The following is a 26,826-nucleotide window of genomic DNA, read 5'->3' on the forward strand; positions in this document are numbered from 1 at the left end:
TGTGTTGAGTACCACTAACAAAATCAACAACCGTTCTATATTTAATTCTTGCAAAGCCAGTAAATCATTTTAAATATTTGCAAAATCAAATTAGGTTTACACGTTGCCATTGAGGTCTAGTGGTAAAGGTAGCCGCCTCTCACCAAACAGGTGTCGGCTTCGATCATCACCATGGTGAGAGTGGTCTAGTGGTAAAGGTAGCCGCCTCTCACCAAACAGGTGTCGGCTTCGATCATCTCCATGGTGAGAGTGGTCTAGTGGTAAAGGTAGCCGCCTCTCACCAAACAGGTGTCGGCTTCGATCATCTCCATGGTGAGAGTGGTCTAGTGGTAAAGGTAGCCGCCTCTCACCAAACAGGTGTCGGCTTCGATCATCACCATGGTGAGAGTGGTCTAGTGGTAAAGGTAGCCGCCTCTCACCAAACAGGTGTGGGCTTCGATCATCTCCATGGTGAGAGTGGTCTAGTTGTAAAGGTAGCCGCCTCTCACCAAACAGGTGTCGGCTTCGATCATCTCCATGGTGAAAGTGGTCTAGTGGTAAGGGTAGCCGCCTCTCACCAAACAGGTGTCGGCTTCGATCACCGCCATGGTGAGAGTGGTCTAGTGGTCTTGGTGACCGCCTCTTACACAACAGGTGGCGGTAACGATCATCACTATGGTGAGAGTGGTCTAGTGGTGTAGGTGACCGCCTCTTACACAACAGGTGGCGGTAACGATCATCACCATGGTGAGAGTGGCCTAGTGGTGTAGGTGACCGCCTATCACCCAACAGATGTCGGTTTCGATCACCACCATGGTGAAAGTGGTCTAGTGGTGAAGGTGGCCGCCTCTCACCAAACAGGTGTATGCATCGATCACCGCCATGGTGAGAGTGGTCTAGTGGTGTAGGTGGCCGCCTCTCTCATTACAGATGTCGGCTTCGATCACCGCCATGGTGAGAGTGTTCTAGTGGTGTAGGTGACCGCCTCTTACACAACAGGTGTCGGCTTCGATCACCACCATGGTGAAAGTGGTCTAGTGGTTAAGGTGTCCGCCTCTCACCAAACAGATGTCGGTTTCGATCATCTCCATGGTGAGAGTGGTCTAGTGGTAAAGGTCGCCGCCTCTTACACATCAGGTGTCGGCTTCGATCACCGCCATGGTGAGAGTGGTCTAGTGGTGTAGGTGGCCGGCTCTCTCACAACAGATGTCGGCTTCGATCACCATCATGGCGGGAGTGGTCTAGTGGTGTAGGTAGCTGCCTCTTACACAAAAGGTGTCGGCTTCGATCACCATCATGGCGGGGGTGGTCTAGTGGTGTAGGTGGCCGCCTCTTACACAACAGATGTCGGTTTCGATCACCATCATGGTGGGAGTGGTCTAGTGTTGTAGGTGTCGGCCTCTTACACAACAGGTGTCGGCTTCGATAACCATCATGGCGGGAGTGGTCTAGTGGTGTAGGTGGCCGCCTCTTACACAACAGATGTCGGTTTCGATCACCATCATGGCGGGAGTGGTCTAGTGGTGTAGGTGACCGTCTCTCGCACAACCGGTGTCGGTTTCGATCACCATCATGGCGAGAGTGGTCTAGTGGTGTAGGTGACCGCCTCTCACACAACAGATGTCGGTTTCGATCACCACCATGGTGAGAGTGGTCTATTGGTGTAGGTGACCGCCTCTCACACAACATGTGTCGGCTTCGATCACCACCATGGTGAGAGTAGTCTAGCGGTGTAGGTGACCGCCTCTCACACAACAGGTGTCGGTTCGATCACCACCATGGTGAGAGTGGTCTATTGGTGTAGGTGACCGCCTCTCACACAACAGATGTCGGTTTCGATCACCACCATGGTGAGAGTGGTCTATTGGTGTAGGTGACCGCCTCTCACACAACATGTGTCGGCTTCGATCACCACCATGGTGAGAGTAGTCTAGCGGTGTAGGTGACCGCCTCTCACACAACAGGTGTCGGTTTCGATCACCACAATGGTGAGAGTGGTCTAGTGGTGTAGGTGACCGCCTCTCACACAACAGGTGTCGGTTTCGATCACTACCAAGGTGAGAGTGGTCTAGTGGTGTAGGTGACCGTCTCTCACACAACAAGTGTCGGCTTCGTGACCACAATGGTGAGAGTGGTCTAGTGGTGTAGGTGACCGCCTCTCACACAACAGGTGTCGGCTTCGATCACCACAATGGTGGGAGTGATCTAGTGGTGTAGGTGACAGCCTCCCACAAAAAAGGTGTCGGTTTCGATCACCACCATGGTGAGAGTGGTCTAGTGGTGTAGGTGGCCGCCTCTTACACAACCGGTGTCGTTTTCGATCACCACCATGGTGAGAGTGGTCTAATGGTATAGGTGACCGCCTCTCACACAACAGGTGTCGGTTTCGATCACCGCCATTGTGAGAGTGGCCTAGTGGTATAGGTGACCGCCTCTCACACAACAGGTGTCGGTTTCGATCACCACCATGGTGAGAGTGGCCTAGTGGTATAGGTGACCGCCTCTCACACAACAGATGTCGGGTTCGATCCCCACCATGGTGAGAGTGGTCTAGTGGTGTAGGCGACCGCCTCTCACCCAACAGGTGTCGGTTCGATCACCACCATGGTGAGAGTGGTCTAGTGGTGTAGGTGACCGCCTCTCACAAAACAGGTGTCGGTTTCGATCACCACTATGGTGAGAGTGGTCTAGTGGTGTAGGTGACCGCCTCTCACACAACATGTGTCGGTTTCGATCATCACCATGGTGAGAGTGGCCTAGTGGTGTAGGTGACCGCCTCTCACAAAACAGGTGTCGGTTTCGATCACCACCATGGTGAGAGTGGTCTAGTGGTGTAGGTGACCGCCTCTCACACAACAGGTGTCGGTTTCGATCACCACCATGGTGAGAGTGGTCTAGTGGTGTAGGTGACAGCCTCCCACATAAAAGGTGTCGGTTTCGATCACCACCATGGTGAGAGTGGTCTAGTGGTGTAGGTGACCGCCTCTCACACAAAAGGTGTCGGTTTCGATCACCACCATGGTTAGAGTGGTCTAGTGGTGTAGGTGGCCGCCTCTCACACAAAAAGTGTCGGTTTCGATCACCACCATGGTGAGAGTGGCCTAGTGGTGTAGGTGACCGCCTCTCACACAACAGGTGTCTGTTTCGATCACCATCATGGTGAGAGTGGTCTAGTGGTGTAGGTGTCCTCCTCTCACACAACAGGTGTCTGTTTCGATCACCACCATGGTGAGAGTGGTCTAGTGATGTAGGTGACCGCCTCTCACACAACATGTGTCGGTTTCGATCATCACCATGGTGAGAGTGGCCTAGTGGTGTAGGTGACCGCCTCTCACACAACAGGTGTCGGTTTCGATCACCACCATGGTGAGAGTGGTCTATTGGTGTAGGTGACCGCCTCTCACACAACAGGTGTCGGTTTCGATCACCACCATGGTGAGAGTGGTCTAGTGGTGTAGGTGACCGCCTCTCACACAACAGGTGTCGGCTTCGATCACCACCATGGTGAGAGTGGTCTAGTGGTGTAGGTGACCGCCTCTCACACAACAGGTGTCGGCTTCGATCACCACCATGGTGAGAGTGGTCTAGTGGTATAGGTGTCCGCCTCTCACACAACAGGTGTCGGTTCGATCACCACCATGGTGAGAGTGGTCTAGTGGTGTAGGTGGCCGCCTCTCACACAAAAAGTGTCGGTTTCGATCACCACCATGGTGAGAGTGGTCTAGTGGTGTAGGTGGCCGCCTCTCACACAATGGGTGTCGGTTTCGATCACCACCATGGTGAGAGTGGTCTAGTGGTGTAGGTGTCCGCCTCTCACACAACAGGTGTCGGTTTCGATCACCACCATGGTGAGAGTGGTCTAGTGGTGTAGGTGTCCGCCTCTTACACAACAGGTGTCGATTTCGATCACCACCATGGTGAGAGTGGTCTAGTGGTGAAGGTGTCCGCCTCTTACACAACAGGTGTCGGCTTCGATCACCGCCATGGTGAGAGTGGTCTAGTGGTGTAGGTGACCGCGTCTCACACAACAGGTGTCTGTTTCGATCACCACCATGGTGAGAGTGGTCTAGTGGTGTAGGTGTCCGCCTCTTACACAACAGGTGTCGGTTTCGATCACCACCATGGTGAGAGTGGTCTAGTTGTATAGACGATCGCCTCCCACTCAACAAGTGGCGGTTTCGATCACCACCATGGTGAGGGTGGTCTAGTGGTATAGGTGACCGCCTCTAACACAAGAGATGTCGGTTTCGAATTTGCATGGCCTCTGAAATGGACACCATTTCTGGTTTCTGTCCAGGAAACGGTCTCTATAGTATAGCTTTATAAGCTGTCAGCTTTCGTCACAAGCGAGCGAAAATAATTTAGTATTAGCACATCATATCGCATGCACGCCACGGATCTTCTGTCATCGTGAGCATAGCACGTTTGGGCAATTTTTAGTTAATATTATGGCATTTTTTGTGACGGACTTCTAGCTCGACATTCGATATTATATAGGAAATATTCAATGTCGAGCTGCAATGTCGAGCTGGACGGACTTCTAGCTCGACATTCGATATTATATAGGAAATCTTTAATGTCGAGCTGCAATGTCGAGCATGAAGTCCGTCCAGCTCGACATTACATCACGACATTGAAGATTTCCTATATAATATCGAATGTCGATTGCCGATGGCTGAGCCAACTTCACACACATTAAGTCTGTCTCTTATTTCGCCTACCCTATCACAAACAAAGCATTGAAACAGGTAGATGGAATAGACCGCAATCAATACCCTTACACGGACGTATACTAGTATGTACCTTTTGTAATTTATGAGAAGACGGATATCAATTTGTTTTAGATTGTATATTGTATACTAAAATGAGAGTTAGATATTGACCCAGGTATTCTACTAATAGACAATGTCCCAGTATGCATAAATAAGTGGAACTCTTGAACTTCAAAAATGAAGCTATTTTGAAAAAGTGTGTATGTTTTTAATTTGAATTAAGAAACACTACGTTATACTCCATGTTATTTGTATAAGTTCGGTGTCATTTATTTGTTAGTAAGCAATAACACAGTAACTCAAATGAATCAAGTATTCTTATGAAGACATATATGAATATTAACTATTGGTGTACCTTGCATATCTATGTATTTATTATTATAATTTAGTTATTTTATGCTTTTTTTGGATAAATTTTATTTATTGTGTTATTGCTGCTTTTGTCGCCATTGTATATGTACATGTTTAGACTGATGGGATTTTGACCTTCTTGGAAATAAATGTTCTGTTCTATTCTGTTCTATTAAAACAGCAATTTTGATATAACATATTTTTATAACAAATGTACTGATGATCTGGACGTGTACTTATTTATGGAGCTTTATGCGGCTAAGAATTGAAGAATTGTAATTTAAATAAAAACACGCATGATGTTAATTATCTATCCAGTTTGTTATTTAATCGTTCAAATTAATATATGTTCTACTTTTAAAGACCTTACTTTCGAACAAACCCATATACTGAATGCATGGTCGTAAAACTGAATTTGTTTGCGTGTTCATGATTTCAGGCGTTGCATAAGATACTTGAAACACCCAATGTACACTCCATTGAAAACAATAACAGAAACTTGTGTTTAAGCATTGTGGGCTTTATTTCCCTCGCGTATAATGCTACACTATGATTTGTTAGGAATAACGTGCAACTACAAATGAAAAATAACACTATAATAATTTCATGTATAAACTATTGTTCATGGATAGGCCGAAAGTTTAAAACAATGTAAATACAGCATGGAATAAGAATTATATGTTACTTCTCCAAACTAAAACTTTGCCATATCGTACGGTATAGAGGTCAACGTGCATGAAGTGAATACTTACTAAATATCTAAACAAACATCGATATCATTTTATCAGTCAATGGAAAATGCGACAATATGCATTGAACGCCACATTATCGTCATAGTAATTATATTCAATTCGAATGTGTTGATTTGGTGCGTTTTGATCCCGCGGGCCACTGTCACCCCTGATCCCGCGGGCCACTGTCATCACGGACCCCGCGGGCCACAGTCATCACCACTACTCCTCGTCCTCGCCAATGTACTTGATTTTTGATAGATCCTCGTTCGGTCGGATCTGGTGCTTTTTCAACTTGGGCTTGATAGCCTCCCGTACCCTCTACAATGTCAGAACAAATGTACATTTAAGTGAATAAAATACAAATGCACATGTGAATATGTCTATATATAGGAATAAATATCAGGTGTTATATCATAATTAAATTTAATCTCTCTGCGTGCAGGATAGCATTTATGCTTGAAAGGTTTTATTGTAAGCAGTAATATGATAGAAGTGAGCTAATTTGCTTATCTAATGCAAATGTACTTGAACTCTTGAATATGATATTTATGACGACATCTGCAGCAGGTACTGCGATCCGACCTGTGAAAGGGTCCCGGGAACCTGGTATAACCTATACGCCGCCACTATAGGGATCCAGACTATGGAGGCGGATGCCAATACCCAGCCGATCATAATCGCCCACTGCGGGTACTCGTAGGACACAGACTTTCGGTCGTACGTCAAGTTCGAGTAGGAGATCACACCAGCCACAAACAGCGTCTGGAAAATCAGGTTGCGATATCAGAAAGCGGTCAGTCCGATCAACAATAAGGAGGTTATATCGGAAAGCGGTCAGTCCGATCAACAATAAGGTGGTGATACCAGAAAGCGGTCAGTCCGATCTACAATACGGCTGTGATATCAGAAAGCGGTCAGTCCGATCTACAATAAGGCTGTGATACCAAAAAGCGGTCAGTCCGATCGATAATAAGGTGGTGATATCATAAAGCAGACAGTCCGATCTACAATAAGGCTGTGATATCGGAAAGCGGTCTGTTCGATCTACAATAAGGTGGTGATACCAGAAAGCGGTCAGTCCGATCTACAATAAGGTGGTGATACCAGAAAGCGGTCAGTCCGAACTACAATAAGGCTGTGATATCGGAAAGCGGTCTGTTCGATCTACAATAAGGTGGTGATATCAGAAAGCGGTCAGTCCGATCTACAATAAGTCCGATCTACAATAAGGTGTTGATACCAGAAAGCGGTCAGTCCGAACTACAATACGGCTGTGATATCAGAAAGCGGTCAGTCCGATCTACAATAAGGCTGTGATACCAGAAAGCGGTCAGTCCGATCGATAATAAGGTGGTGATATCATAAAGCAGTCAGTCCGATCTACAATAAGGCTGTGATATCGGAAAGCGGTCTGTTCGATCTACAATAAGGTGGTGATACCAGAAAGCGGTCAGTCCGATCTACAATAAGGTGGTGATACCAGAAAGCGGTCAGTCCGAACTACAATAAGGCTGTGATATCGGAAAGCGGTCTGTTCGATCTACAATAAGGTGGTGATATCAGAAAGCGGTCAGTCCGATCTACAATAAGGCTGTGATATCGGAAAGCGGTCTGTACGATCTACAATAAGGTGGTGATACCAGTAAGCGGTCAGTCCGAACTACAATAAGGCTGTGATATCGGAAAGCGGTCAGTCCGAACTACAATAAGGCTGTGATATCGGAAAGCGGTCTGTTCGATCTACAATAAGGTGGTGATACCAGAAAGCGGTCAGTCCGAACTACAATAAGGCTGTGATATCGGAAAGCGGTCAGTCCGATCAACAATAAGGCTGTGATATCGGAAAGCGGTCTGTTCGATCTACAATAAGGTGGTGATATCAGAAAGCGGTCAGTCCGATCTACAATAAGTCCGATCTACAATAAGGTGGTGATACCAGAAAGCGGTCAGTCCGATCTACAATACGGCTGTGATATCAGAAAGCGGTCAGTCCGATCTACAATAAGGCTGTGATACCAGAAAGCGGTCAGTCCGATCGATAATAAGGTGGTGATATCATAAAGCAGTCAGTCCGATCTACAATAAGGCTGTTATATCGGAAAGCGGTCTGTTCGATCTACAATAAGGTGGTGATACCAGAAAGCGGTCAGTCCGATCTACAATAAGGTGGTGATACCAGAAAGCGGTCAGTCCGAACTACAATAAGGCTGTGATATCGGAAAGCGGTCTGTTCGATCTACAATAAGGTGGTGATATCAGAAAGCGGTCAGTCCGATCTACAATAAGGCTGTGATGTCGGAAAGCGGTCAGTCCGATCAACAATAAGGTGGTGATACCAGAAAGCGGTCAGTCCGATCTACAATACGGCTGTGATATCAGAAAGCGGTCAGTCCGATCTACAATACGGCTGTGATATCAGAAAGCGGTCAGTCCGATCTACAATACGGCTGTGATATCAGAAAGCGGTCAGTCCGATCTACAATAAGGCTGTGATACCAGAAAGCGGTCAGTCCGATCTACAATAAGGCTGTGATATCGGAAAGCGGTCAGTCCGATCTACAATAAGGCTGTGATATCGGAAAGCGGTCAGTCCGATCTACAATACGGCTGTGATATCAGAAAGCGGTCAGTCCGATCAACAATAAGGAGGGTGATATCAGAAAGCGGTCAGTCCGATCTACAATAACACCAGCCATACGTTTGTGATACCAGAGAGCGTTTAGCCGGATCTGCAATGAATTGGTGATATCACAGTGATCAATAATCCCGATACCTGGGAGTATTTACCCGGGTTGCATTAATGCGTTGATAGCAGAGAGCATTTAGTCCGATCTACAATAAGATCGAGACATCAGAGAACATTTAACCTGGACTGTAATAAAATGGAGATTTTAGAGAGATCTAGAGCGATCTCAATAAGATAGTGATATCGGAGAGAACTCAGGCCGATCTATAATTAGACGGTGGTATCAGGGTGAACGTAAGATGGTGATATCGGGGAAAATTTAGCCCGATTTACAATAAGTTGGTGATATCGGGGAGAACTTAGCCCGGTCTATAACAAGATGGTGATATCGACGAAACTTAGCCCGATCTATATTAAGATGGTGATATCAGTGAAAACTTAGCCCGATCTATAACAAGATGCTGATATTGGGGAGAACTTAGTCCGACCTATATTTCGATGGTGACATCGGGGAGAACTTAGCTCGATCTATAATAAAATGGTGATATCGGGGAGATCTTAGCCCGATCTATAATTAGACGGTGATATTGGTGAGAACGTAAGATGGTGATATTGGGGAGAACGTAAGATGGTGATATTGGGGAGAACGTTAGATGGTGATATCAGGGAGAACGTAAAATGGTGATATTGGGGAGAACTTAGCCTGACCTATAATGAGATGGCGATAGCGGGGAGAACGTAAGATGGTGATATCGGGGAGAACTTAGCCTGACCTATAATAACATGGTGATATCAGGGAGAACGTAAGATGGTGATATTGGGGAGAACGTAAGATGGTGATATTGGGGAGAACGTAAGATGGTGATATCAGGGAGAACGTAAGATAGTGATATCGGCGAAAACTTAGCCTTTAAACTGATCTTTAATAAGAAAGTCATATCGGGGAGAGCTTAGCCCGATCTATAATCAGATGACGATATCAGAGAACAGGTATCCTGATCTGTAAAAATATCGAGATATTAGAGAGAACTTAGCTCGATCTATATTAAGGTGGTGATATCAGAGAGCATTTAGCCTGATGTACAATAAGCCAAAACACACTTTCATTTGCAACAAATATGCATAAAATGTCAACCTCTAGCGATCAGAATTTTGACGGATGTCTTAAAATATTTTATGAAACATCTAGATATGCAAATACAGCGTGTATGTCAGTCGTACCAGTATGAATGTCGGGGTTATGATGGCCCAGCACACCTTGACGAAGGGCGTCACCCGCGTCCGGTACATTGCCTCCAGGTTCTCGTGGAAACGCCCGATACCTGACACGTTGGATAATGTGTACATATGAAAGCATAAAACATTTTAAACAACCGTTTGCATGATGATACAGAATGGATAACAGTTTTAATACTAATGAAAAATGATTTAAATGGAAGCATTTTGAAAGAACTTTTGTATTTAATCTTAAGTTTAAAATGTTACTGACCATAGATATATGAGACGACTATCATCTCAATAAAGGCGATGACGAAGATGGTGCGGCTGACGGAGTAGTAGTCGAACAGCTGGAACACATACATCCCGCCCTGAGGAAGAGGGAAACACCTGACATAATGACTGACGTGAGGTACATTTCGCTCAGTGTGACAGGTAAACACGTGACATAATGACTGGCGAGAGGTACATTTATGTGACAGGTAAACACGTGACATAATGACTGGCGAGAGGTACATTTCGCTCCATGTGACAGGTAAACACGTGACATAATGACTGGCGAGAGGTACATTTCGCTCCGTGTGACAGGTGAACACGTGACATTATGACTGGCGAGAGGTACATTTGGCTCCGTTTGACAGGTGAACACGTGACATTATGATTGGCGAGATGTACATTTCGCTCCGTTAGACAGATGAACACGTGACATTATGACTGGCGAGAGGTACATTTCGCTCCGTGTGACAGGTGAACACGTGACATAATGACTGGCGAGAGGTGCATTCCGCTCCGTTTGACAGGTGAACACGTGACATAATGACTGATGAGAGGTACATTCAGCTCCGTTTGATAGGGGAACACGTGACATATAGACTGGCGAGAGGTACATTCCGCTCCGTGAGATAGGGGAACATGTGACATTATGACTGGCAAGAGGTACATTTCGCTCCGTGTGATAGGGGAACATGTGACATTATGACTGGCAAGAGGTACATTTCGCTCCGGATGATAGGGGAACATGTGACATTATGACTGGCGAGAGGTACATTTCGCTCCGTGTGATAGGGGAACATGTGACATTATGACTGGCGAGATGTACATTTCGCTCCGTGTGATAGGGGAACATGTCACATTATAACAAGCGAGAGGTTCATTCCGTTCCGTGTGATAAGGGTACATGTGACATTATGACTGGCGAGAAGTTCATTCCGCTCTGTGAGATAGGGGTTCATGTGACATAATGACTGGCAAGAGGTACATTCCGCTCCGTGTGATAGGGGACCATGTGACATAAGGACTGGCGAGAGGTTCATTCCGCTCTGTGTGATAGGGGAACATATGACATTATGACTGGCGAGAGGTTCATTCCGCTCTCTGTGATATGGGTACATGTGACATTATGACTGGCGAGATGTACATTTCGCTCCGTGTGATAGGGGAAAATGTCACATTATGACAGGCGAGAGGTTCATTCCGCTCCGTGTGATAGGGGTACATGTGACATTATGACTGGCGAGAGGTTCATTCCGCTCTGTGAGATACGGGTACATGTGACATTATGACTGGCAAGAGGTACATTCCGCTCCGTGTGATAGGGGACCATGTGACATAAGGACTGGCGAGAGGTTCATTCCGCTCTGTGTGATAGGTGACCATGTGACATAAGGACTTGCGAGAGGTTCATTCCGCTCTGAGTGATAGGGGTACATGTGATATTATGACTGGGAAGAGGTACATTCCGCTCCGTGTGATAGGGGAACATGTGACACTATGACTGGCAAGAGGTATATTCTGCTCCGTGTGATAGGGGAACATGTGACATTATGACTGGCAAGAGGTATATTCCGCTCCGTGTGATAGGGGAACATGTGACATTATGAAATGCGAGAGGTTCATTCCGCTTCGTGTGATAGGAAACATGTGACATTATGACAGGCAAGAGGTTCATTCCCCTCCGTGTGATAGGGGAACATGTGACATTATGACTGGCGAGAGGTACATTTGGCTCCGTGTGATAGGGGAACATGTGACATTATGCCTGGCAAGAGGTATATTCCGCTCCGTGTGATAGGGGAACATGTGACATTATGACAGGCGAGAGGTTCATTCCGCTCCGTGTGATAGGGGAACATGTGACATTATGACTGGCAAGAGGTATATTCCGCTCCGTGTGATAGGGGAACATGTGACATTATGACAGGCGAGAGGTTCATTCCGCTCCGAGTGATAGGGGAACATGTGACATTATGACTGGCGAGAGGTACATTTCGCTCCTTGTGATAGGGGAACATGTGACATTATGACTGGCGAAAGGTACATTTCGCTCCGTGTGATAGGGGAACATGTGACATTATGACTGGCGAGAGGTACATTTCGCTCCGTGTGATAGGGGAACATGTCACATTATGACTGGCGAGAGGTACATTTCGCTCCGTGTGATAGGGGAACATGTGACATTATGATTGGCGAGAGGTACATTTGGCTCCGTTTGACAGGTAAACACGTGACATTATGATTGGCGAGAGGTACATTTCGCTCCGTGAGATAGGGGAACAAGTGACATTATGACTGGCGAGAGGTACATTTCGCTCCGTGTGATAGGTGAACACATGACATTATGACTGGCGAGAGGTGCATTCCGCTCCGTTTGACAGGTGAACACGTGACATAATGACTGATGAGAGGTACATTCAGCTCCGTTTGATAGGGGAACACGTGACATATAGACTGGCGAGAGGTACATTCCGCTCCGTGAGATAGGGGAACATGTGACATTATGACTGGTGAGAGGTACATTTGGCTCCGTGTGATAGGGGAACATGTGACATTATGACTGGTGAGAGGTACATTTGGCTCCGTGTGACAGGGGAACATGTGACATTATGACTGGCGAGAGGTACATATCGCTCCGTGTGACAGGGGACCATGTGACATAAGGACTGGCGAGAGGTTCATTCCGCTCCGTGTGATAGGGGAACATGTGACATTATGACTGGCAAGAGGTTCATTCCGCTCCGTGTGAAAGGGGAACATGTGACATTATGACTGGTGAGAGGTACATTCCGCGCCGTGTGATAGGGGAACATGTGACATTATGACTGGTGAGAGGTACATTTGGCTCTGTGTGATAGGGGAACATGTGACATTATGACTGGCAAGAGGTACATTTGGCTCCGTGTGATAGGGGAACATGTGACATATGACTGGCAAGAGGTATATTCCGCTCCGTGTGATAGGGGAACATGTGACATTATGACTGGCGAGAGGTACATTTCGCTCCGTGTGATAGGGGAACATGTGACATTATGACTGGCGAGAGGTACATTTCGCTCCGTGTGATAGGGGAACATGAGACATTATGACTGGCAAGAGGTATATTCCGCCCGTTTGATAGGGGAACATGTGACATTATGACTGAAGAGAGGTATATTCCGCTCCGTGTGATAGGGGTACATGTGACATTATGATTGTCGAGAGGTATATTCCGCTCCGTATGATAGGGGAACATGTGACATTATGACTGGCAGGAGGTATATTCCGCTCCGTGTGATAGGGGAACATGTGACATTATGACTGGCAAGAGGTATATTCCGCTCCGTGTGATAGGGGTACATGTGACATTATGACTGGCAAGAGGTACATTCCGCTCCGTGTGATAGGAGAACATGTGTCATTATGACTGGCCAGAGGTAGATTCCGCTCCGTGTGATAGGGGTACATGTGACATTATGACTGGCCAGAGGTACATTTTGCTCCGTGTGATAGGGGTTCATGTGACATTATGACTGGCAAGAGGTACATTCCGCTCCGTGTGATAGGGAAACATGTGACATTATGACTGGCAAGAGGTATATTCTGCTCCGTGTGATAGGGGAACATGTGACATTATGACTGGCAAGAGGTATATTCCGCTCCGTGTGATAGGGGAACATGTGACATTATGACAGGCGAGAGGTTCATTTCGCTCCGTGTGATAGGGGAACATGTGACATTATGACAGGCAAGAGGTTCATTCCGCTCCGTGTGATAGGGGAACATGTGACATTATGACTGGCAAGAGGTTCATTCCGCTCCGTGTGATAGGGTAGGGGAACATGTGACATTATGACTGGCAAGAGGTATATTCCGCTCCGTGTGATAGGGGAACATGTGACATTATGACTTGCAAGAGGTACATTCCGCTCCGTGTGATAGGGGTATATGTGACATTATGACTGGCCAGAGGTATATTCCGCTCCGTGTGATAGGGGTACATGTGTCATTATGATTGGCCAGAGGTATATTCCGCTCCGTGTGGTAAGTGTACATGTGACATTATGATTGGCGAGAGGTACATTTAGCTCCGTGTGATAGGGGTTCATGTGACATTATGACTGGCGAGAGGTACATTCCGCTCCGTGTGATAGGGGAACATGTAACATTGTGATAGGGGAACATGTGACATTATGACTGGTGAGAGGTACATTCCGCACTGTGTGATAGGGGAACATGTGACATTATGACTGGCAAGAGGTATATTCCGCTACGTGTGATAGGGGAACATGTGACATTATGACTGGCAAGAGGTTCATTCCGCTCCGTGTGATAGGGGAACATGTGACATTATGACTGGTGAGAGGTACATTCCGCGCCGTGTGATAGGGGAACATGTGACATTATGACTGGTGAGAGGTTCATTCCGCTCCGTGTGATAGGGGAACATGTGACATTATGAGGTACAGTTCGCTCCGTGTGATAGGGGAACATGTGACATTAGGACTGGCCAGATGAATATTTCGCTCGAAGACAAAGTGTTAAGGCAGTACTTCCCATTACCAATGCTCAATAAAGCATGCGTATTTTAACAACCTTTGTGGTAAATAAAGAGAAATTCATCGTCGTACAAAATATCATCCTTGATGAAATATGTCTTTGTATTTATTACTTCAAATTTCGAGTCAAGATGTATTGCTTTCTATTACAAATTGAATGGTCTATTATGCAAGGAAAATAGCTCAAGGCTTAACCATTAAAACTGATTAGACTGATCAAAGGCTATTGATTTATTAAGTATATCCTTTTTATAATACCAACAACTCCAGCTTGAGAAAAATCAACTGAGTGTACACCCTGTGAATTTGAAGAAATTTGATTATTTATTATTTGTGTGTGATCTTTCAACAGCGGACTAAGCAACCCCTGCAATTGCATAACGTTACAATAACGAAAGTCTTAAACTTACTGGCTTAAATGTAATAAGAAAAGTAAATATCGATCGCATGATCACGCATTACAGGTTGTACAATTAGTTTATACATTACGGTTTACATTGTAAACTTAGTCTCTTTCTAATATATATAGTTCGGGGTGACGTCGATGGAGCAAATCGGTCAGATGATGAGACCATGCTTCTACCTAAACCCAGCATACCGCTGTACATTTGTACCCTGCACGCCAAAACCCACCATACCGCTGTAAGTACGTACCCTGCACACCAAACTCACCATACCGCGGAACTTTCGTACCCTGCACACCAAACCCACCATACCGCTTAACATACGTACCCTCCACACCAAAACCCACCATACTGCTTAACATACGTACCCTGCACACCAAACCCACCATACCGCTGAACATACGTACCCTGCACCCCAAATCCGCCATACCCCTGAACATACGTACCCTGCACACCGAACCCGCCGTACCGCAGAACAAACGTACCCTGCACACCGAACCCACCGTACCGCTGAACATACGTACCCTGCACACCGAACCCACCGTACCGCTGAACATACGTACCCTGCACACCGAACCCACCGTACCGCTGAACATACGTACCCTGCACACCGAACCCACCGTACCGCTGAACATACGTACCCTGCACACCGAACCCACCGTACCGCTGAACATACGTACCCTGCACACCGAACCCACCGTACCGTTTTACATTCGTACCCTGCACACCGAACCCACCGTACCGTTTTACATTCGTACCCTGCACACCGAACCCACCGTACCGTTTTACATTCGTACCCTGCACAGCGAACCCACCGTACCGCTGTTCATACGTACCCTGCACACCGAACCCACCATACCGCTGTACATACGTACCCTGCACACCGAACCCACCATACCGCTGTACATACGTACCCTGCACACCGAACCCACCATACCGCTGAACATACGTACCCTGCACACCGAACCCACCGTACCGCTGAACATACGTACCCTGCACACCGAACCCACCGTACCGCTGAACATACGTACCCTGCACACCGAACCCACCGTACCGTTTTACATTCGTACCCTGCACACCTAACCCACCGTACCGTTTTACATTCGTACCCTGCACACCGAACCCACCGTACCGCTGTACATACGTACCCTGCACACCAAACACACCATACCGCTGTATATACGTACCCTGCACACCGAACCCACCATACCGCTGTACATACGTACCCTGCACACCGAACCCACCATACCGCTGTACATACGTACCCTGCACACCGAACCCACCATACCGCTGAACATACGTACCCTGCACACCGAACCCACCGTACCGCTGAACATACGTACCCTGCACACCGAACCCACCGTACCGTTTTACATACGTACCCTGCACACCGAACCCACCGTACCGTTTTACATTCGTACCCTGCACACCTAACCCACCGTACCGTTTTACATTCGTACCCTGCACACCGAACCCACCGTACCGCTGTACATACGTACCCTGCACACCAAACACACCATACCGCTGTATATACGTACCCTGCACACCGAACCCACCATACCGCTGTACATACGTACCTTGCACACCGAACCCACCATACCGCTGTACATACGTACCCTGCACACCGAACCCACCGTACCGCTGTTAATTCGTACCCTGCACACCGAACCCACCGTACCGTTTTACATTCGTACCCTGTACACCGAACCCATCGTACCGCTGTACATACGTACCCTGCACACCAAACCCATCGTACCGCTGTACATACGTACCCTGCACACCGAACCCATCGCAACGCTGTACTGCACACCGAACCCACCGTACCGCTGAACATACGTACCCTGCACACCGAACCCACCGTATCGCTGTACATACGTACCCTGCACACCGAACTCACCATTCCGCTGTCCATTTGTACCCCGCATACCGAACCGCCCGTACCGCTGTACACACGTACCCTGCACACCGAACTCACCGTACCGCTGTACACACGTACTCTGCACAGTGAACCGCTGTACATACGTACCCTGCACACAAAACCGCTTAACATACGTACCATGCACACCGAACCCACCATACCGCTGTACATACGTACCCTGCACACCATGGATAGACCGACGAGGAAGGATGCAATGCAGATGAGACCGATTAGGATCTCCCGCCGAAAGCGACCCCGCCGCCATATCCCCGGATTTAGATCTACGATGAACGTGACGAACCCCTCCACACCCACAAACTGCAATGGACATAATCCATTAAGACACAACAAGGTAGCATTTATCACACAAACAATGATTTTTTTTTGTATTCACGAGTTGTGGTATTACATGTAAATATATTTTTACTTTTCACCCAAACTAGATTTTGACCTAACGAAATAGTTTTAAAATGTTTCGAGGAAGTCGCACTTTCATACATATTGATTTTTTCGAATTCAGAATATATTTGGTTTGGGTTGTTTCGACTAACATGACTGTGACCATGGATGTGACAAATAATTTTGTAAAACTGAAAGTAAAGGAAAGCCCAGTATTGCACGTGCCAGTGTGTTGTATTGCACGTGACAATGTGTTGTTTTGCATGCGCCAATGTGTTGTTTTGCATGTGCCAATGTGTTGTATTGCACGTGCCAATGGGTTGTATTGCACGTTCCAATGTGTTGTTTTGCATGTGCCAATGTGTTGAATTGCACATGCCAATGCTTTGAATTGCACGTGCGATATTTTGCATGTGCTAATGTGGTGAATTGCGCATGCCAATGCTTTGAATTGCACGTGCGATATTTTGCATGTGTTGAATTGCATTTGCCAGTGTGTTAAATTTCACGTCCCAATGTGTTGTATTACACGTTCCAATGTGTTGTTTTGCATGTGCCAATGTGTTGAATTGCACTTGCAAATGTGTTGAATTGCATGTGCCAATGTGTTGAATTACACTTGCAAATGTGTTGAATTGCATGTGCCAATGTGTTGAATTACACGTGTCAATGTGTTGAATTGCACGTGCCAATGTGTTGAATTACACGTGCCAATAATTTGTATTGTACGTGCCAATGAGTTGAATTGCACGTGCCAATGTGTTGAATTGCACGTGCCAATGTGCTGTTTTGCATGTGCCAATGTGTTGTATTACATGTGCTAGTGTGTTACCTGGCTGTCGAGACCCAGGAGGATAATCATGAGAAAGAAGATGGCGGACCAGAGAGGGGCCAGCGGCATCTGGGCTACCGCTTCCGGGTACGCTATGAATGCCAGACCAGGACCTGCCGATACAAACATGTCGTTAGCTTTATAGTGAAACTCCAATATTCACGGATACAGATACATGCATATCAATAAATGTGCATTTATACAAAATAAAATAAAATATAATGTTCCTTATTTTCTTTCCGTTGCTTGCTGATGAGTCCAGCGTTCCTGACGATGAGGCGATGATTATCCTATGATACACGTTGATGAGCTTCATTGTCGATTTCTGCAGAGACGCCATTTCCTAGCCAGATTTTCAAGCTGCATCGTCCCGATGGGAGGTGGCTCGAAGAAGATGTAAGGTTAAAGGTGATTTGACAAAAGGGGTTACAGCAGGCATATCGCGCTAGGTTTTCTACGTCCGGGCTGAAATCGCACTGGCTGTGGGGACACAAAAATAGTCAGCATACATGTATGTCATAAACATGGCAATTAACAAAACACTTAAAATGTGATATACGTACATCAAGCGCTCCTCTAAAGCACCTCGGCTAATCACATTCAATCTTCCATTTGACTCTGGTCACCTGGTTACCGGACGATCACTTCAAAACTCACACTTCCTTAAAGTGCGAAAATTGCATTAGATCAGATGAGTTCTAGCACTGAAATATGAAAAAAAATAAAGGGACAATCAATATCTGAAACTAAAACATCTTGTAAGTTCATTGTATATTCTTTAAGATACCACGTTGCCTGAAACTAAACGCCGTTTATCAAAAATATTGTTAGCTCTGCATAATCAATTACAATATGGTACATACATGCTTATATCAATCATAACAAGCGGCTTCTTCAACACAAAGACATATTATCTCTGTATTTCGCCGTCGACTATTCTTGATTTCCAAAGCTGTAAAAGCGCCCACGCAATCTTGTGCGTCTTGTTCTAGAGAAGCACTGACTTTATAGATCCATGATCCATGGTCAGAGTCGCGACATCCGGTCTACGCCTCGGGGAGCTCTTTCAAGGTCACGACTTTGCCCCCATCCAGGGAATCGCCATATTGAACGGCGTTTTGAAAGTTGCTCATTCAACGCGCTCTCCCTTTCTGTTTAATAGCCAGGGGGCGTCTATGTGATTTGGTGATGCATTGCAGAATATACTTTGTAGCTTCGTTGTCCGAGTGTTTCTGGCCATGACGTCATTCCTGGAACGTGGTCTTCATCTCCACACATATAATTCATCTTTTACCTTACAATATGGCGTTCTTCTTTCCTTCAGTTCAATCGTAACAGGCGGCATCCCTGGTACCTGAAAACTGAACCATGTTTAATATCGCGCTAGAGACTAACCCGATTCGGCGACCTTGTCGATGGAAACGCCCTGTTTCTGTGCCATGAATCCGAGCACCGAGAAGATGACGAAGCCGGACATGAGGCTGGTAAAGGTGTTCATACCCGCGAATATCAAGCAGTCCCTGAAATGGTAACCATAATTTACCGTCATACCATAATGACGCCATTGTTTATTTTAGTCCTACTTTAAACATCGGGCGATGTGAACATGTTCGTGTGTGACAAAACACAACGCACATTTGACCACCGCTGACGAAAGGCTATTAAAGTGGACATTCATAGTTAATTCAAACACTTTGGAGGTGAAAGAACGTTAAACTACCCACTACAGCAAGATAACCGACCTGTAAGCGTTGTGATGAAACTTGTTGTAGCTTCCAAGGGCGACGAGGATGCCGGTTGAGAGGCTGTACGAGTAGAACACCTGGTTTCCAGCGTCCGCCCACACCTAATAACATATATACAGGACACGTATAAAAAGGATATGAATGAAGGCAACATCTGATTCCCCGCGTCCCTAACCCCACTGCTGAATACAGACAAACAGATCCTTAACGAAGTTGGGTAGAATTAAGGAAATACCTGAATTCCTACGTCCACACACAACTCGTTACACATCCGCATGACAGGTACAAACATTGACATACATTAGAGAAACATCTGCTTCCAGAAGTCTACTTGTAGCCGAACAAATTTAATACCAATCTGACGATACGGTTCAAAAAGTAACATATACTAGTATGATAGTTTATATATAAGTCACGACTGGTACTCTTATAGTAGGCTGGTTCGGATACTCTTGGAAGGAAATAGTTACTTCGCGCATTCACAGAGGACGGAACGATCTATGAAAACTAGTCAAATTCACCAAACCATGTAGATCGACAAGGCACTTTCTAAAATATATGTTTATATTCACCGTCAGATCTGCTCTACATGATATATACAGGCATTATTCCTAACAATATGATAAAAAAGTTATTAGTAACAGTAGAAAATAAGGCATATGAAAAACCTCCTTGTTAAAATAATTAATACTTAATATCTCATATAGCCGCACCCATTGTGCTTTATATATTATGTATGCTAATGCTGCCCCTATGTGGGGACCTTATGCTTTTGTGAAATAAAAGTTGAAAGTTGAAAGAAATAGGGTAAATCCTCGATTGTCGTTGGCTCACAAGTATGTGCGAACACCAATGTAAATACCGTGTGTGATTTTGTTTAATGAAATGTTTCCTTCTGAGCATTTATTGTTATAAGCATGAGTTGATTTATATGTTCGTTCTATTTTCTGCACCTAAAGTACTTATATGTTGCTAACAAAATCCCATTAACATTTCGTGTTTCGTTGCTTTAAAATGCACTGTTGTAAATCATCCAGTCATAAATGTCAAAATGTAAAATGCAAACTTCTCACTTCCTCATTTGGCTGAATTTAGATTTATTGTGCCGTAAATAAAGTAAATGTATTTACTTATTATTTTAATCAATAAGAAGTAATCATTATCATTTTTAATTGCAATCATTACATACATGAAATACATTTTTTTTAACTAAATTCTATGTGTTGTACTGATAAAAATACATAAATTACGCCAGCTCTGTTTATAAATATAAGAATGCTGAATGTTAATTGCGTCATCTTCCTTTTACCATTCCAAATTTATAATTGCGTGTTATTTACTTGTAATCTGTTTGTGGCTGATTCATGTTCTATAATACATATTATTTACATTACATATAGAAGTCAAGGCCTATGTTACATTGCATTCAGTAGTCAAGGCCTATGTTACATTACATACAGAAGTCAAGGCCTATGTTACATTTCATACAGAAGTCAAGGCCTATGTTACATTACATACAAAAGTCAAGGCCTATGTTACATTACATACAAAAGTCAAGGCCTATGTTACATTACATACAGAAGTCAAGGCCTATGTTACATTACATACAGAAGTCAAGGCCTATGTTACATTACATACAGAAGTCAAGGCCTATGTTACATTACATTCAGAAGTCATGTGGAGAAACATAATATTAATTTTTCATTATTTACAAATGAACTCATATACGAACCAGTATAGCCAATATTAACTGCCAGGACATAACTATAATGAACAAGAAATGAAACATACAAGAAATACCTACTGCATAAACATTTTGTTAAATGACTAAATAAAAGTGATCTTTACATTGTTGCTTTTTAGATGATTTGATTTATGACCATTTACTAACGAAAATATATGCAGCCTTTGGCAAATGAGAAAACACCCACATAAATGTTATCTCTTATGCACATGTGGGCCACGAGTATATATAATGCCCACGAAAATACATAACACTTGAAAGTAAGTCAAGTATACGCAGTATAGTTGAACTGTTACTTAAAAGGTATTCCACATCGTATTTTTTTAAAACGCGTGATAAATTGACTTGCGCATGTGTTGTAGGTAGAGCTGTAATATGATATATATCGGTATGTTCAATAGAAATATTTCAATCAACCGATAGTTATGAATTGTCGACTCAGATAGCAATATGAAAATATGATAAACGCAAAGAAAATAGTGTTGGGGAGACCTCCATGAGGCTGGAGAAGCAATGAAAAGGCCCTGTTGTCAATAATTGTATCGGGTGAAATTCAAGTGTGAATCATGACAGAATGACTTTATAGCAGGGTGCAAGTCTACAAAAAATGCTGTTTGACCATATGAATACTGCTGGCAATACTGCTATACATTATGTGAGCGTCACCACCATGGCCATGGTGAGTGGGTTGTCTGTGTTTCCCAATAGCTACTTAGGAAGTATAGGTTATTCTACGGATATCAACAAGCGTACAGCTGATCGACTACTAGTTTAACTGCACACACCGCACACACCATGTACAATGTCTATATGAGGATGTCTTTTAAGAAGTTGAGAAGATACAGCAATATTCGATGGAAGAAATCTAGGACATAACTCTAAAGAACGCGAATCGTTTATACGGATTAAAGGTTTCAAATGAATCAGAAAATAAGAGCCCTCACTCTCATTTAGAATAAAAGCCATACGCCTTTTCGTTCTAACTTTGATGCATAACAATTATTTAGAATCATTTGTTTACAACCGTTGCATATATGGACACATTTCAGTTTCATGAAATATTGTTTGTATTTACAAAAGAGAATTGTTAAATGTAAGCGTATATATTTACGTAACAGACCATGTTATTGGATCAACTGTAATTATGGTACACGGGAATTGACTGAGCAGATTGTTTACAATAATGTATACAGTCTAGGAGGAGGATTTGTTATTTGTCTCAGAGAAAGTATATCTTCCAAAGTAATGTTTCAAATGTACATCTAAACTTGTATAAGAATAATTGTAAAGTAGGATTTTGTACAAGAAGTCATCTTCAAGCATTTTAATATATTTCCCCAACTAGTAAATTGCCAAGGTTCATTTTAACCAATATCCTACCAACTGTAAAGTAAGATTTAGAATTAAAAGGGAAAAAAACCCCGGATATTTGGAACACACTCAGAAAATAATAATTAAAGTACTCATTGAAAACATAATTGACGAATTAAGACAACCAGGAGTGAAGTCATATTTGATACCCTGGTTGTGATGCTGTACCTGGCAGACGAGAGGTTTGGAGAACCAGGAGTGAAGTAAGATTTGATACCCTGGTTGTGATGCTGTACCTGGTAGACGAGAGGTTTGGATAACCAGGAGTGAGGTAAGATTTGATACCCTGGTTGTGAAGCTGTACCTGGTAGACGAGAGGTTTGGAGAACCAGGATTGAGGTAAAATTTGATACCCTGGTTGTGATGCTGTACCTGGTAGACGAGAGGTTTGGAGAACCAGGAGTGAGGTAAGATTTGATACCCTGGTTGTGATGCTGTACCTGGTAGACGAGAGGTTTGGAGAACCAGGAGTGAAGTAAGATTTGATACCCTGGTTGTGATGCTGTACCTGGTAGACGAGAGGTTTGGAGAACCAGGAGTGAGGTAAGATTTGATACCCTGGTTGTGATGCTGTACCTGGTAGACGAGAGGTTTGGAGAACCAGGATTGAGGTAAGATTTGATACCCTGGTTGTGATGCTGTACCTGGTAGACGAGAGGTTTGGAGAACCAGGAGTGAAGTAATATTTGATACACTGATAGTGATGCTGTACCTTGACATGTTGTTGCGCAGTTTTGAAACTAGGAGTGAGGTAATATTTGATGACTTGATAATCATACCTGATAGTCGAGACGTTTGAGAAATGAGGGGTGAGGTAATATTTGATACTTTGATCGTTATGTTATAACTTCGTTGTTGAGAAGTTTTGATAAATCAGGGGTGATGTAATATCAATAATTGGAGCAATCAATGGAAGGTTATAGTTGATACACTGACAGTAATGATTTACCTGGTAGTCAAGAAGTTTGGAGAAATCAGGGGTGAGGTAATATTTGATGCCTTCCAATGATCCCTCAAGCGTGACTCCTCTCACCAGCAACACAAACATGAGCAAGTACGGCGCCGGAACAGTAAAGTACATCACCTTCAATGGAACATTTTTGGATGATTTGTGACTTAAACACGCCTACACAACGCTAGCTCCACAACCCATCGGTGTTGCAAAGAAAATGAACAATCGACTTTTCCTTGGTGCAGCTGTGTCTTTTATAAGTTGTACACACGTAAGTATGACTTATATTTTATCTGATATCTTTTTTATAAAATGGACATATTTCAAAAATCGGAGAATGTGGTACCGTAAGAGAACACCTTTCCATGGTAACAGGTTTACCTTTGCAGGTTTGCTAAGATTCCATTCAATAGTGTGCAAATTGTGGTGTCAGGAGCTTTTCTATCGATTCGGGCATGAGCATATCTTGATATGTGCTTGTATTTCGCCTTCTGTACATACAAACACCGTATGATGATTATGGTGCATGCAATTAGAAACTGTTGTGTAGTACTTACACCGGCACACACAATAACTTGCAAGGGCTTCTTAAAAAGAAAATATGCACTTAATATAAAAATGGTGGCGCTGTTGCTCTAGTGATGGCACAGTAAATTAAAAAAGTGGAGGCTCTTTCAAGAATGACTAGCGCTGAAAGTGGATATGATTTAATGCGTTTGAAAGGCTACCATTTTCACCGTGATTTCTGTTGTGGAAATTAAAGTGAAAACTATCCTGAAACAGTCGGCCGTGTGCCGCTATCTTTTGCCATTTAATCAGCCTCTTTCAGACCCGAAATATGTCAGATGTTATTAAAGTGTAAACCTTAACAATATACAAAAGGGCTAAATTTATTGCACCCATCATAAGCTTCAAAGCAATTTCCCAAAGCATGAAATCTAAAACATGGCATGGTATTAGCTTGACTGATGTAATTATCAATATAGTTCTGAAATACTATAAAAGGTTAACCTCTTACAACACTTCTGACACCCAAAATTCCGGTATACCAGACTTACCTTAAAGGACTTGGGGACATGATAGAATGTCCTTACATTGCTTGTTTTTGCACCGAAGTATACTTAAATCGTTATCTGTTATAATATGCACTATTCCGAATCGAGATAAAAGCTTCGGGCAACACAGTTCGCATATTATTGCAACGAAATAGTTGCCTCCCTGAAGCTAAAGTGTTTTACACGGTACTAACGTTCTCCGACTTTTGAAATATGTCCATTTAATATAATACAAGTCATGCTCACGTTTGTAGAAGCAAAAAAACTAAATTAGGTATATCTGCACCACGGAAGTGTGGACAGCTCATTTTCTTTGCACCACCGATAAGTGGCGGAACGTTTAATATGCGTGTTTAAGTCTTGTTGATGTCAAGTTGTTATTTCAACGCTTATAGAAAGACATTTAAACATGGGATGTCTTCGCGGACAGCCTTTTACCGTTCAAGCAGCCAAACCTGTATGTATAGGATAGATCACGAGTAGCCGTTTGATATGGAATTTATCGGCGAGCGTAGCCAGTTGATAATTACATATCAAACGGCTACTCGTGATCTATCCGACTTAGACAACAGAAAGTGTATTGCATGTTTCTCAGTCCGATACCATACATTTGTATGAGAAAAATGTCAGGAAAACACAGGAAACAAACATTTCTGTAGTATTAAGAACGCCCTTGTAACATAAGTAGGTGCACGATTTGCACGAGATTTACCAGTTGAAATATCCGACAGAAAAACAGTTGTGCGTGAGATTTATCAAACACTTTTGCAGGCCTATGATTGGCCGGCTGGAGGTAGCTGTTGTCTAATTTTGTTTACCTAATATTTGAGGCAAATGCTCAGATTGTATCAACAGTTGCTGACTTTTGTGAAAAGTATGTGTATATTAAACGGACTAATTATTTTGTTGCTTTCAAGAAGAAATGAGGCTCCGATTAAACAGTCCTACGTAACGTTAGAATTAGCTTTCACGACAAGTCAAACATATATTTCTTTCAATGATAGTAATTAGACTATCACTTGTTAATACCACAGGGGCAGTGTGCGTTGTTTTGACACACCCCTTTGACCACGCCCCCCCCCAATTAAAAAATATTCCAAGGCTTATTAATAATGATAGGGTAACTGTTGTTAATGATAACATACAAAACAAAATTTCTTTTTATATTTTTTATTCTATTATCTTTGTACAAAGACAACAGAATAAAAAATATATAATTTTTTATTTGTAAGTTAATCATTTGTGAGGGGGGCAGCGTGGTCAAAGGGGTGTGTCAAAACAACGCACCTTGCCCCTGTGGTCAATACTTGTCACATTTAAACTCATAGGGACTATTAACAGTGGACAAGAAGTGAAAGTGTCCAGTGCAACTTATACACTGTATCAGAGTCCATGTATTGTATTGAGCTACCTATTTTTTCTATTTTTGGTATCACCTTTACATGTTTAATATTTTCATTTTAAAGAGCCTCGAAACAGTTTAAAAGCGAAATTACTTTGTAAAATCGGGTTTAAATAATATTGTTGCTATAAAGCTAAACTATACGAAAAAGTTTAACCCTAATACTTAATATTTTCGACGAATGTAAGCCTGATGTGGTCATGTCAGTCGGATGACGTTTTACATCAAATTACACATTATTAAAATTATTAAAATGTTTGTGAAATCTGTTGCTGTATATATGCAATGTACCTTCCCGGAACCCTTGATTCCCTTCCAGATGCAGAAGTAGACGACAATCCAGGCGAGCAACAGACACAAGCACAGGTCCCACTTTATCGGACCCGGCTCCCCCACACCGTCGGAGATGTCTAATACCTTCCGTCTGAAACAAACAGGTGCAGCGTGCGAACA

The 26,826-nt window shown here is 43.9% G+C and overlaps 3 protein-coding genes across 3 annotated transcripts in view; all 3 read right to left on the minus strand.

Moving 5' to 3' along the window:
* Nucleotides 1-96: 96 nt before the first annotated feature.
* On the minus strand, nucleotides 97-1,668 carry LOC128226392 (histidine-rich glycoprotein-like). Its single transcript, XM_052936270.1, has 2 exons — nucleotides 1,203-1,668; nucleotides 97-875 (listed from the first exon to the last, which is right to left on the minus strand). The coding sequence occupies exons 1-2, from the start codon at nucleotides 1,666-1,668 to the stop codon at nucleotides 97-99; spliced, it is 1,245 nt and encodes a 414-aa protein (XP_052792230.1).
* An 861-nt stretch (nucleotides 1,669-2,529) lies between these two features.
* On the minus strand, nucleotides 2,530-3,964 carry LOC128226393 (histidine-rich glycoprotein-like). The gene is made up of 2 exons (XM_052936271.1): nucleotides 3,940-3,964; nucleotides 2,530-3,563 (listed from the first exon to the last, which is right to left on the minus strand). The coding sequence occupies exons 1-2, from the start codon at nucleotides 3,962-3,964 to the stop codon at nucleotides 2,530-2,532; spliced, it is 1,059 nt and encodes a 352-aa protein (XP_052792231.1).
* Nucleotides 3,965-5,601: 1,637 nt separating this feature from the next.
* Nucleotides 5,602-26,826, minus strand: part of LOC128228785 (sodium- and chloride-dependent taurine transporter-like) — a 35,847-nt gene continuing 14,622 nt past the window's right edge. Inside the window, exons 5-14 of the mRNA XM_052940287.1 lie at nucleotides 26,665-26,797; nucleotides 23,914-24,048; nucleotides 19,847-19,950; nucleotides 19,500-19,624; nucleotides 18,105-18,217; nucleotides 17,051-17,191; nucleotides 10,012-10,111; nucleotides 9,744-9,844; nucleotides 6,419-6,598; nucleotides 5,602-6,154 (exon numbers count right to left, since the gene is read on the minus strand). Coding sequence (XP_052796247.1) covers nucleotides 6,056-6,154; nucleotides 6,419-6,598; nucleotides 9,744-9,844; nucleotides 10,012-10,111; nucleotides 17,051-17,191; nucleotides 18,105-18,217; nucleotides 19,500-19,624; nucleotides 19,847-19,950; nucleotides 23,914-24,048; nucleotides 26,665-26,797 — 1,231 coding nt within the window. The 3' untranslated portion in view covers nucleotides 5,602-6,055. The remainder of the gene's footprint in view (nucleotides 6,155-6,418; nucleotides 6,599-9,743; nucleotides 9,845-10,011; nucleotides 10,112-17,050; nucleotides 17,192-18,104; nucleotides 18,218-19,499; nucleotides 19,625-19,846; nucleotides 19,951-23,913; nucleotides 24,049-26,664; nucleotides 26,798-26,826) is intronic.

The sequence above is a fragment of the Mya arenaria genome, chromosome 3 (genome assembly GCF_026914265.1).
Source record: "Mya arenaria isolate MELC-2E11 chromosome 3, ASM2691426v1".
NCBI classification, from domain to species: Eukaryota; Metazoa; Mollusca; class Bivalvia; order Myida; family Myidae; genus Mya; species Mya arenaria.

What these genes read in the sequence shown, in the direction of transcription:
- LOC128226393 (XM_052936271.1), bottom strand. Translation starts at nt 3,964, where the DNA reads ATGGCGGTGATCGAAGCCGACACCT. An exon ending in GGTGATCGAAGCCGACACCT is followed by an intron (nt 3,564 to 3,939) that starts GTTGTGTAAGAG and finishes CTATACCACTAG; the next exon opens with ACCACTCTCACCATGGTGGT.
- LOC128226392 (XM_052936270.1), bottom strand. Translation starts at nt 1,668, where the DNA reads ATGTTGTGTGAGAGGCGGTCACCTACACCAATAGACCACTCTCACCAT. An exon ending in AGACCACTCCCGCCATGATG is followed by an intron (nt 876 to 1,202) that starts GTGATCGAAGCC and finishes CTACACCACTAG; the next exon opens with ACCACTCTCACCATGGCGGT.